At 41.3% G+C, this 13,342-nt stretch overlaps 1 protein-coding gene across 5 annotated transcripts in view; it reads left to right on the plus strand.

The window, feature by feature from the left end:
• Positions 1–13,342, plus strand: part of Elmo1 (engulfment and cell motility 1) — a 534,802-nt gene that overhangs the window by 256,266 nt on the left and 265,194 nt on the right. For all 5 annotated transcript variants that reach the window (XM_036187573.1, XM_036187569.1, XM_036187572.1 and 2 more), the window contains one exon: positions 1,426–1,530. In XM_036187573.1, coding sequence (XP_036043466.1) covers positions 1,426–1,530 — 105 coding nt within the window. The remainder of the gene's footprint in view (positions 1–1,425; positions 1,531–13,342) is intronic.

The raw sequence follows: 13,342 nt of genomic DNA on the forward strand, positions 1-13,342 counted from the left end.
TGAGTCTAGCAGAATATCATTAGGAATTATTTTATTGATTTTTATTTTATTCTTAGATGATAGTGTTTGGATTTACCCTGGGTTTCTGGACTTTCTAATCTCAGGTGGTTGGTTACCCAAGCAGTCATGGGTGTGGGTTCCTTCTTGTGGCACAGGCTTTAGGTCAAATCAGACATTGATTGTCTACTCCCACAGGTTCTGTGCAAATTTTCTACATTAGCAAATAGCATTGTGTGATTTTAATCACATACAACATGGAGTTCTGAAGTAGTTAGACATTGTGGAATGTTAACTCTAATGATTTAACAAATCCGTTTTCTCATATAGCTGTAATTTATATGGTGGAGCAAGATAACCATTTTCATGATTCTTATTCAACATAATACTTGAAGTACCAACTGGAACAGTTAGGCAAGAGAAAGAGAGTCACTTATGCTGGGAAAGAAGTCAAATTGTCTGTGTTTGAAGATGGCACCATCTACCATCTGTGGAAGAGAACGATGATGACAAGACACCCATGGCCACTAAACCTGCTAATACTAAGTGAATTCTGCCAAGTTGAAGGTTATAAAGCCAGTATACAAAAATCAGTATTTCTGTACAGCAGGAACAGATTATCTCCAATAGTCTTCTCTTTTTTTCTATTTAATAATTAAAAAAAAAACCATACACACACACACACACACACACACACACACACACAGAGTTTCCTTGAATTCATTCACCAGCTAGATCAATGTAGTTTGGGCTGGCTTTGGTGACTGATGGAGGAGCAGATAATTCAGGCTTCAACCTCTCATAGGTGTATTTGTATTAAGCCATCACCATGCTGTGGGTGGTAACTGACATGCTAGATACCCTTCTTGAGGGCAAGCAGATGTCAGAACCCTGTGCACATCTATACTCTTCCCACTGCCTATACTTAGAGACCTAGCCAACCCTGGACAGTTCACAAACCAGCTGAGAAGCATGATTGTATCTGGCTCACATATGAGTATGAAGAAGTTAAGACATGGGTGGCTTATGGCTTCCTGTGGTCAGCTTCTGTCATAAGTCACAGAACTGTGGCTTCTGCCCACAGCTCCTCTGCTGAGTGCCATTGGCTTCACTTCAGGATAACCACAATAAATATAACTCACTCATTAATTTATTTTTCTTAACATGTTACTTGTCTAATGTTATATTTGATCTCTAACTGGATCTCCTAACTCCATGCATAAAATCTGTTTGTTATTTTCTTCTGAACCTGAAGAGCTGGGAGAATTCCCCTCCATGTTTATTGGCATAGAGACAAGCAATGGCATCACTTTGGATTATTTGGCATTCACCTCATGCTGCTTTAGTCCTGAGGAGGATCTCAGTTCTCTTGTGGTTAGTGACATCTGCTGAAGAATTAACAGTGAAAACATTCTGTTCTCCTCACAGAATCATGTCAATCCTGCCATGGACTTCACACAGACTCCTCCTGGGATGCTGGCTCTGGACAACATGCTGTATTTTGCTAAGCACCATCAGGATGCATACATCCGGGTAAGTGTGCTGGTTCTTCTCAGATACTACCAGGGTCCTATGGAATTCTGTTTTCAAACCTACGCACAGAAGGAGATTATTATTAGATGAGTCACCCAGTGGATTTTCTTTTACCACTGGTAAACTAAAGAAATGAAATTTGTAGAACGAATCTTAAAAGGTTTTATTAGTAAAAACAAACCCAGAGCCAGGTATTGGGGTGAATGCTGAAAGATCAGAGTAACAGAACAAGCCACAGCCACCTCACCTTACCAATTCCTCAGCTGATCCTGTTTCCTCAGACTGGAAGCCTCTCAGTCCTCATCCAGATCTCAGCTGAACTGCTGCTCAAAGCCTAAAAGCCTAACCAGGCTCTAGTTCCTGGTCCTCACTCCTTATATACCTTTCTGCTTCCTGCCATCGCTCCCTGGGATTAAAAGCGTGTGTCACCATGCCTGGCTATTTCCAGTGGGATATTGAACTCACAGAGATCCAGATGGATCTCTGCCTTTGGCATGCTAGGATTAAAGGTGTGTGTGCCACCATTTTCTGACCTCTATGTCTGCCTAGTGGCTGTTCTGTTTTCTGACCCCAGATGAGTTTATTATGGTACACAATATATTGGAAAACACAATATCACCACAGAAATTGATCAAGACGCTAAAATAAGAATGCTTAACTTTTACATTTTTTCCATTTATTTAAACATAAAGTTGTTACTGGGAAATGATTTCTATAGTTTAATATTGAAATGTGATTAAAAAAACAATTAAGTAACAAAAGGAACAGAAATGAACTGCATATCCAAATCTTGCAAAACCTCAAATTTGGTGGAGAGTCCCTTTAGACTTATTCCTGTGGTTAGAAAGAGGCCCAGGATGTGCTTACTGCTACATTGCTTCATTTCAGTCTAATGTTAAGAGATACAATTAAAAAAAAGCACAAATAAAGAGAAAAATGGGAGAGTTGTGGAGAGGAATCTTCCCACAGTTTATAACAGACTGGGCTCTAAATTAGGTTGTTGATGGGAGGCAGAAGGAAATGGAGAGCTCTGTGCTTCTGTGAAATAGCAGACACCACCTGGTGCCTGGGCAGTGCCCTGCAGAGAAGAGAGTGGGTGACAGTACCATAAAAGCTTGTGTCTTGGATTGTACATCTGAAGCCCTGGATTTGTGATGACGCCGTGTCCCTGTCTTCAGGGAGGAGAGCTGAGATGTAATTGGGATGGAATAGGTGCAAGACTGAAATCAAGGAGTGAATGAAAAGGGAGTTGGCGTGTAGTTACAATGATGACTAGCCCGGAGGTTAGAAAACATTTGAAGGACAAATTGCTCAAAGTAAGAAGAGTCGGGCTGTGCTGAAAATTGAACATGTCTTCCAGGTACTGGGACATTCTCTAGAGGACTTTAAGTGGCTTTGGTTTCCTGGAGATATGACTGGCACTGTTACTAGTTAGTGATTTCAATGTGGATGATTCCATTGTGTCTGGGCTAAAGTTTCTTCTGTCAAACAAGGGAAACATGGGGGCTCTCAGCCATGATGGCATTTCCTGAGCAGGTCTTTGGAAATGAGTGTTGTTATGGCCACGGGAAGATATTGGATATATTTGGGTAGTCTGCAGTGAGAAACCCAGCAGTGACTCCCTTGAATGAAGTCATGTTGACTCCATATTCTCTGTAGGCCCCATATTTTAAATGTATGTAGTTTGAGAAGCTTTGACCTATTTTGAATTGGTATTTGGAATTTGAGTATATGAAGGACTTCATAGTCATCTCTCTGAAAGGTTTGAAGTCTGGTGCATGGTCAGAAGTTCAGTCTTTCCTAAGATAATAATTTTTCCATAAAATTTTGATCTGTGGCCCAGCATGGTGACCACATGCCTTTAATTCCAGTATTTGGGAGGCAGAATCAGGCTGATCTCTGTGAGTGTGAGGCCAACCTGTTCTACATAGTGAGTTCCAAACCATCCAAGGCTACATAGTGAAAGCCTGTCTCAAAATAAATAGACAGACAACAAAGAGAATGCCCTACCATCGCACATACAAAAAACCTCCCTTAATTTCAGTTATGTATATACATATCCACTGCAAAGGCATTTTCTGTGGATGCAATCTGTTTTCATCACAGGAAAATTAGTATTTAGAGAGATCGCACAATATCTAGCCTTGGAGGATTGAGTATGAACAGTAGAAGCCAAGTAGAAATTGAATTTCACATCAACTGATTGATGGTTGCAGATAAATGCCTCTAAGATTAGAGCTCGCTGATGCCAAATGTATTGTTAATTGCATAAGAAGCATATGTCTTATGAAAAGTAATTTAATGTTTTAAGCTTGATTTCTCAATGCATTTTCTAGACTCTGATAAGTGAAATCAATACCATGGCAACCTGAAAGAACTTTGTATCTAACAGAGATTTGAGAGATGCTTGGGGCAAAGCAAGGCGTGTCTTTTTTGTTCTCCTGCACTTTTCTTTACAGGTTGAAATATATGCACCTCATATATTATTAAATTTTCTCACAAGAGTCCCTTCCATGATGTTTTCTAGGTCCCATGTGAATTTGGCACATTGCTAGATGGAAGGCAAAAGCTATGTCTATAAATGCCACTTAATGTGCAGAGTCTGAGGTTTTCTGCAAGTTGGGTTTTGGTGAATGAAGATAGACATTGTGGTAGTTAAGTACAAGTGCTCTGCAGCCCAGAGTGACCCCAGTCAGATGGCTTCATTTGATCTGTGACCTTGGAGGTCCCTTTCAAAACATTAAGAGGGATTTTTTAAAAATAGTATTTTATTAATTCCTTAAAGATTTCATACAGTGTATTTGGATCATATTCACCTGTCCTAACTCCTCCTAGATCCACATCCCTATCCCATACAACTTCTTGTTCCCTCTCCATCTCCTCATCCAGTCTGGTTTGTGCTGGCCAAGTACTCATGAGAGTCAGATCTGCCTGGGAGTTTGACTAATGTATCAGGAGTCATACCTTTAGAGAAAGTTGTCTCTGCCTTTCCCACCAGCTATTAAGTGCCAGTAACACCTCAGCTAAGGGAAGGATTTCATCTAGTTTGAGCTGGCACAGGTCTTATGCATACAGTCACAGTCTCTGTGAGTTCATGGTGCATCTGCCTTGCTGTGTCTGGAAAACATCATTTCCCTTAACTCATCTACCACCTCTGGAATCTTTTTTTTTTTTTTTAAAGTTTATATTTTGATAAAAATCGACTCTTTTTTTTTTTTTTTTAACAATGTCAAACTCCAGTATGTATTCAGCTATGGTTTATTATGTGTGTTATTTGATAGATTCATCTTTTGTACTTGAATAGAGATTTGCCGTTCATGTTCTTTGCCACTCAAATTTATGGTCGGGATTTGTTTCCAAAGAGAAGCTATGTGCTGGGTGTGGTGGTGCACCCCTTTCATCCCAGCACTCAGGAGGCAGAGGCAGAGGCAGATGGGTCTCTGTGAGTTTGAGGTCAGCCTGGTCTACAAAGCAAGTTCCAGGACAGTCTTTGAGAGGGGTGGGGAGGAGGGAGGGAGGGAGAGGTGCCCCCCCCACACACTAATATTCCCTTTGTTTTTGACATTCCTCTACCTTTACGCTTCCTTGATCGTTTTGTTTTTAGGTGCTCTGTGTCCCTGCCTTTGTCTTAGCAACCCTAGGCACCTGCATTTGTGTGTCTGTCACTTTGAAGATATTCCTCACCTTTGCCCTTCTGTTGACAAATTGCATTATTTTTTGCTCTGAAGCCATTTGGTCCTGCCTCTCCGGGTTGTTGCTTAGCTTCTCTGGAGATTTCTTTTCCTCTATCTGCCTGTGAAATGTACATGACACTTATGGCTCTAACTGTGAACTTTTGCAGGCTTCATGAGTTTTCTGAATAACTACAGATCTCTACAATGAGCTAAGTGTTGGCCAGTCCTCAGGGAACGGGTTGCTAGTGAGTTCTGACACAGGAATTTCCTGTCTGGATCAACAGGAGAGGAGCACATGGTGTGGGGATGAAGAGACCAAGTCAGGCAGTTTTTATGTCACTTGAAATGTACTTTGGTATGATAGATAGTGGGTACTGGACAGTGGTCAGTCTCCAACACAGATGTGAGGCAAGTTTCTTGAAGGAAGTGTTATATCTTAGTATTCTATTGTGGTGAAAGATACCATGACCAAGGTAACTTTTATAAGCATTTAATTGGGAGTTGGCTTACAGTTTCAGAGGGTTCGTCCATGATCAGCACAATGGGAAACAGACAGACATGGTGCAGGAGCAGTAGCTGAGAGCTTTACATCCTGATCTGCATGCAGCAGGCAGAGAGAGAGAGAGAGAGTGAGACTGGGCCTGGTGTGAGCTTTTGAAACCTCAAAGCTTACTCTCAGTGATACACCTCCTCCAATAAGGCCATGCCTCCTAATCCTTCTCAAATAGTTCCACTGACTGGAAACCAAACATTCAAATATATGAGACTATAGGGACCATCCTCATTCAAACCACTACATGGTATTGACTGGGTGTTTCAGTTACTTAAACCTTTCTGTTGATAAAATACCTTGACAAGAGCAATTTGGTGGAGGAAGGGTTTATCTCAGCTGACAATGCAATTGGACACAGTTCACTATGACAAGGGAATCATGGTGGGAGGAGCTTAGTCAGGAGGTCATATTGCTGGGGTCAAGAAACGGGAGAGAAATGTTTGTCATCAGCTAGCTTCTGCCTTTTAGCCAGTCTGGGACCCTAGCTCAGGAAATGGTGTTGCCCACTCTTAGTGCGGGCATTCCTCCTCGGTTAACCTGATCAAGACAATCCCTCCACACACGCTGGTGTAATTCAGCCTTCTGTCAAGCTGACAATATTAACCATCATACCAGGTGAAGGGAAGACCTGGATGAAGTGTCAAGTAAAGGAGAAAATGTGAGTGAGGTGTGACAGTGTGTGCTTTGTTCAGGGAGCCAATGAAGGCTAAAATAGCACAGGCAATATGGGAGTGGCATCGATGGTCCTAGCCCAACAGGCAAAGTGGGGACAGGTCACTAGAGACCTTTGAAACCATATTAAAGGTGTTTTTCTGAACCTAAACGTCATTTCCAAGCAGATACAACAGTTTACAAACAATAAACCTAAACTTTTATCAAGGGAATCAAGCAGAAATAGTAATTTTAGAAAAAGCACTGCCTTGCCAGAAACCCAACATGAGGCTAGGGGTTAGTGAAGAAAGCCAGGGCTGGGCAGCAGGAGCTAAGGCTGTGAATATGCTGTGGAAAGGGAGCTTAGGGAGTTGAGAAGTTGTAGAGAAGTGATGTTAACCCAACCTAGGGTGGGGGTGTGGCAGTGGGGAGAAGCAATTCGGTTGCAGAAAAAGTAAATTTGGCTATTCAAGGAAGAGGAGGGGGCCTTCTGGCTTGAGGGCCCTGGGGAGAGTGGTGGCTTTGGCCATTTGGAGGCCCCTGCCAAGCCCCCCCCACCTTTTTCCTGATCTGTGCCTTTGGACCATCTGCCTGAGTGTCTCTGTGAAGCAGACAGTGACCTTGAGGTGCAGAGCTGAAACCCACAGGGCATGGCATCCTTTGTATTCTAACTTTTAAGGTTTTGTACCTTCTCCCGTCTGTGCATCTGTATTATTGCCAAGTTCTCCTTCTACATCACCCCTGTGGCTTTGTCTCTCACTACCCACCCTTTTCTCTCTGTCCTCTGAACTCCTATCTAACCCTTTGTTGCAACAAAATTATGACAGGCCTTAAGTTAGCCAGGCAGATCCCCACCTGAGTGTTTGTGACACCGTTATGCTTGAATGTTTCATGCCATCTGCCCGGTGGACAATCAAGGCAAAGCTCATCTTTAGATAACCCCCTGGCTCTCTCCCTGGAGGATATTATTGACCCTGCACCTTGGACACTCAAATTGAATTCCTGTGACCTTTTATAGTGTTGAATATATTTCCCTGTGCTTTGTGTCTCCTGTAGTTGGCTAAAATGAACTGTATGAGCAGACACCAAAGTTCACTTAAGATCCCAACTACTGACCCAATGTCTAGTGCCTAATAACTTCCAATAATTTCTTATTAATCAAGCAATTAAAGAATTAGTTTGGCAACACAAAAATGGACTCCATGTTTGTTTGTTTGTTCGTTTTTATATGCTTTTTGTTTCATTTTGTTTTGGTACTTTTTTGTCTTACTGTTTGCTTGATTTTCGTTTCCTCTTTTTTGAGAGATAGAGAAAGAACATGAAGTTGAGTGGGTAGGGAGGTGAGGTATATCTGGGAGGAGTTGTAGAAAGGGAAATAGTATGATCAAAATGTATTATATGAAAAAAAAAACTTTCTTAAGGAAAAAAAGACTGGAATTTTCTTAGCTTTATCTGAAATTCATAGCCTTCATACTTAGAGCACTTCTAAAGATATTGCTTGCTGCCTGAATTTCTTGATGGGTGGCTAGGTTTCTTTTGTAATACTTAAATAAACTGCAGTAACTGTGTTCTAGTGAAAACTATAGATTTAATTGAATTACCCCACAGTTGGATGGGCACAGAAGCTGAGGAGGAATTACAGATCTGAGCATCTTGCTGTGTGTGGAGTGAAATCACCATGTGATTTCAGATATGAATCTTTCATCATATTATCAAATATTTGATTAACACCAAACAATGTTATTTCAAGGAACAAGAGAGCCTGGTGAAGGTGTCAGAGCAGAGCATTCTTGATTGATCTTTTGTTTCAAAGTAGTGACATGAAAAGTAGCATGAAGAAGCAATCCAAATATTCAGAACCCATTGTCAGTCATGGGACTGACCCTTACAGAAACCAGGTAAGTTTTAAATATGAGACAATAAAAGCCAAATACATGCAAATGAGATTCTTCTACGATTGCTTCTCTATTGTCAGAGAATACAAAAGATATGGAGGGCAGGGGAAGCGTATGTCCTTAGACGCTAAAAGAAAGTTGAAGAAAATGCCCTTAAGAGTTACAATCATTCATGCATTGTCTCATTCATGAATACTATCAAACACCTAGTAAACATGGTACCATGTACAGTGGATGTGGTAGTATGGGAAAAAGCTGAAGATTGGGCTCTAATATAGAGGAAATAATCACACACACACACACACACACACACACACACACACACATGCACACATGCACACATGCACACATGCATGCAGTAGTAATAATTACTTTCTATTTGAGAAATTCCTTGTTTCCTTTGGGAGTTTTAGGTGTACACTATACTGAGAACCCCTAATAAGTCATAAAAGCTCTGTTTGATAGCATGAAGTTTTTCATAATGTGTGGAACAGGCCAATATTTCACAATTTTATGGAGTATTATACTGTTTAGCTATATCAGAATCATTGAAGACTTCCTCCTGTGACCTGACTTTAAACAATGGCCTGACTTCCTGAAGGAACCAGGTGGTGGTTGGTCAGTGTGGAATAGCGCAGACCTAACCCTTTGTTCTGCTTCAGTTCTTGTAGGGCTATATCATAAATATGTTTCCCTAGTGAAACTGCTCCTTCACTGATTTATAGACTCTTACCAACAAAGGTGTTATTTAACAGAATTTATAAGATCTGGAGGCTTCCAGGAGCAAAATGAAATGTTAATCCCGGCAATGGTTTGTTCTTTACATAACCTGCAATTCTTTCTTTTATTGAGGTATAATTGGTCTACAAAAACAATTTGCATAATTAATGTATGCAATTTGGTGAAGTACCCTGCAATTCTTGTACAATTCTTGCTTCATCGTCCCTTCTAATTTATGACTAGCATTTTATCCACTGTAATATCATGGGCTACTAGGTGACTATAGAAGAAGATAATGAATTTCCTGATAAGGAATATAGAAATGCTTTAAAAAATAAGATTAATTATACCAGTTTCATGTAATTGCAGACCAGGGCATATATATATATTTCTAGTATTATACCAAATCAGAACAAAAAACATTGATAATGTCAAGTATGAGATTGTGGGGAAAGACAGATATCTCTACTTAAGAATGAGTTTCTCAAGGTCTTTTTTGTTAGAGCCATTTTTTTCCCAGAGACAAAATATGGAAAGTATATCTATACTATTTAAAAATCTATAATGGGGTTTTCTCCCTATCTACCAAACAATGCTTTTTGAAATTAGTTGGCAGGGTTAGGGTGGTGGCAAATCCCTGCTATCCTAGCACTTGAAAGGTAGAACCAGTCTGGTCTCAGGTAGTGACACTATCTCAACAACATAAGTAAATGAACGTAAGTAAGGGAGAGAGGGAGGAAGAAACAGAGAAGAGAAAGATGGGAGAGACTAGTTAGATACTGATCTGAGGCTATGGAGACAGAAACCTCAGGGAGTGCTCCTGGATGAGAAGTATGAATAGTATGAGGCTTGGAAGACATTGTGATCTCCTACAATGTGCAGGATGATCACGGGGCTCTGCACCTCGTCTTCTATCTGCATATCCCTCTGCTCTGCCAATTTAGCAGGGAAGCTTATGTTGTTTCCTTCCTGAGGGACAGAGAGCTCCTGCACAATTATTGCAGCGAACACTTACTCAGTATTGGAGCTTGCTGGTAGGTATCTGCAAGGTTTTTGTTGATTGCTCACCACACTGTTCTTCAGTTGGTACTTTCAGTATTTATGCTTGAGGGAACTGACACAGAGAGGGCCTGCCCAGGGTCACAGAGCTAGAGGTGTACCAGAGCTCAACTTTTAAAAATTATGATTTTAACATTTATTTTTATTAAAATATAGTAACTTCACTTCTCCTTCCCCCTCTAGCCTCTCTCATATCCCTAAAATTAATAGCTTATTTTCTCTGATTATTATCATAGATGTGTATGTATAAACATATGCATGTGCATACACACACACACACACACACACACACACACACACACATATAAAACATACAATGTAGCTATCATCCTCATCAAAGAAGCTTCACTTTACAGCACGTGGAAACCATCACAGAAAACCCCAACTGGACACAGTACAGAGATCAGTGTAATCAGTCAATGCACAATGCAGTTTCACAGCAGACATTGTGATACTCTGGCTCTTGTAATTTTTCTGCCTTCTCCTCTAGGATGTTCCCTGAGCTATAGATGCAGAAGCTGTATCTGCTGGGTCTGGGATCTCCATGATCTGTTGATCTCTGCACTGAGTCCAGTTGAGGTTTTCTGTGATAGTTTCCATGTGCTACAGAGTGAAGCTTCTTTGATGAGGGTGATAGCTACATTTATCTCTGAGTTTAAGGATAAGATTTAGAATGTAGTTAGGGATTATGCTGGTCTAGCAAAAAGGCAGTAGGAGATTCTTTTCTGCAGTCCATGACCTCACTGTCCCTGGGAAGCGGGCTAGGTTTCCAGTACCAACCATGACTTCCCTTCTGTTGAGTGAGCCTGAAATACCATTAGACAGCTGTTGGTTGCCACTGACTCCTGAGCGCCATTTCTTGTATTTGCCATGCCATTGTTGTGGTCTGTAGGTATTGCAGCTGGGTAGGACTACTTAATTTTCTTCCCTCTCTCGGCAAGCCAGACCAAGAAAGAGGCTCTCAGCTCAAACCCAAGTGGAACCATCCAAGTTGTGTGGTCTTCATTTCCCTTTACAGCTAGATGGTATTCAGTTGTGCATATGTATCACATTTTCATTATCATCCATCTGTTAAAGGACATGTGGGATGTTTTCTTTTCCTGGCTATTGTGAATAGGGCAGCAATGCAGATGGCCAAGTGAGCAACTGTGGAGTATGATGTTGAGTCCTTTGGGTATATGCCATGGGGTAGCATAGCTGGACCGTATGGTAGAATGGTAGATTTACTCTTAGTTTTCTGAGGATTCCCATACTGATTTCCAGAGTGGCTGCACCAATTACTTCTGGATAATCTGGTGTTTTGGGGGCTAGTATGGAGCTTTCAGCCATTCTCAGGTGAACCCTTCAGAAGTTTTCTGCCCCACCAGTCCCGTATTTACTGAGGGAAGGAAATTCGATTTCCCTGGAAGCAGTTCTTTGTAGCGTGAATCTTAAATGGTCTTATTAATAAAATCAAACCTGAGGCCAGTTATTGGGGTGAATGCTGGAAGATCAGAGAAGCAAAACAGGCCACAGCCACCTCACCTTGCCAATTCCTCAGCTGATCCTGTTTCCTCAGACTGGAAGCTTCTGAGTCCTCATCCAAACGGATCTCATATGAACTGCTGCTAAAAGCTTACAAGCTTAACCAGCCTAAAAGCTCAACCAGCTCTAGTTCTTGGTTTTCAGGCCTTATATACCTTTCTGCTCCCTGACATTACTTCCTGAAATTAAAGGCTCACTTCCTGGGATTAAAGGTGTGAGTCACCATGCCTAGCTGTTTCCAGTGTGACTTTAAACTCACAAAGATCTGGATGGATCTCTGCCTTAGGAATGCTAGGATTAAAGGTGTGTGTGCCACCATTTTCTGGCCTCTCTATCTAGTGGCTGTTCTGTTCTCCGACCCCAGGTAAATTTATTAGGTTGCACAATATTTTGGGGAACACAATACCACCACAGTTCATCATAGTTCTCCTTGTGTTAATCAGTCGCCTAGACACCTTACTCTATTCTATTTGTCTTTTTGTTTTGTACGTCTGCTTGATACTCCTAGATGTTACTTATCTTGGTGGCCATTGATAAGACTCGTCTCCAGCTGACTGAACTTCTCAGCCCATTTCTGGTAACTGGGAGGTCTTTATCTGATGGTACTAGCTGTGCCCTTTGCCACTACTCAGGTAGTGCTGAATAGATTCTCAATCTTCTGTTTGCTCTTCCCCACCCAGAGACCAGGGCTTCATCTTGTCCTGGATGTTTATTCTTTTTCTGAAAATAAAGGATTTAACCCCAGACCCTTGTGATGAGGGAAGGGGGGATGGGTAGTTATACTTCACAGTTTCTCCTGCTGTAAAATTTGAAAGGAAAGAAAGAACACCATCCACTCAGTGTAAAATCTCTGGGTTGTGTTCTGGGAGCTGTGAGTACCATCAGCCCCCTGGTGGCTGTCAGAAACAGAAAAGCATAGTCGCTGCCCACCAGCTCATCCTGCAAGGAAGCAGGATCTAGTAGAGGAGTCCACGTGCGCTAAGGCGGGTGCGGGTGGATGCTGACTCTTCAAAGTGAATTAAGGAACTTTTCACATTTCCAAGGGGGAAATTGGCAGTTTTCCAAGCAGCATAATTACAGGACAGTGTGTAATATGTAATTAAACTTAACTATGAAGCAAATGATTGGAATACAACTTGCTGGAACATCATTTTTTTGTTCCCAGAGCACTGACAGATCTTCCCCTCCCCTTGTCCCTGAAGCAGCCTCAGCAGCAATTGCTCCTAATTTTTTTCAAATAAAATTATATGTTGCCAGTTAAACACACAGATTCGTGTAAAGGAACCTTTTTCATTTGAGTGACATCTTCCTTCTAGGTGATGAGGAACAAAGGTTCAGCTGAGAATAGCAGGGACCCTCAGCAGAGCCTTGCAGGGACTTTTAAAAATGATTCTTTGTTTAACAATCCATGTAAATACTTTATTCCTGCCTCTTATCTTCTTGTTTTCATTCTTTCTTTGACCAAGGTCCATGGCTCAGAGGCTTGTTTTTATGTACAGTTTTTTTTTTTAATTTTTTTTTCATGCTTTAAAAATAGCAGCATTAATTTCGTTGATTGTGAATACGCAAGCTGTTACTGCCAAACAAATGGGACCCCTTGAGAGTGTGAATGCATGTGATTAGATTTACTAATCGGGCTGGAACGCACAAATTCTGACTTCCAAAGCCAAAGATTTGAATGGAATGCTTCAGTCCTTAGGATGAGATCATTGTTAAACATGGGCCTGGCTAATTTC

This window comes from Onychomys torridus, chromosome 5, assembly GCF_903995425.1.
Source record: "Onychomys torridus chromosome 5, mOncTor1.1, whole genome shotgun sequence".
NCBI classification, from domain to species: Eukaryota; Metazoa; Chordata; class Mammalia; order Rodentia; family Cricetidae; genus Onychomys; species Onychomys torridus.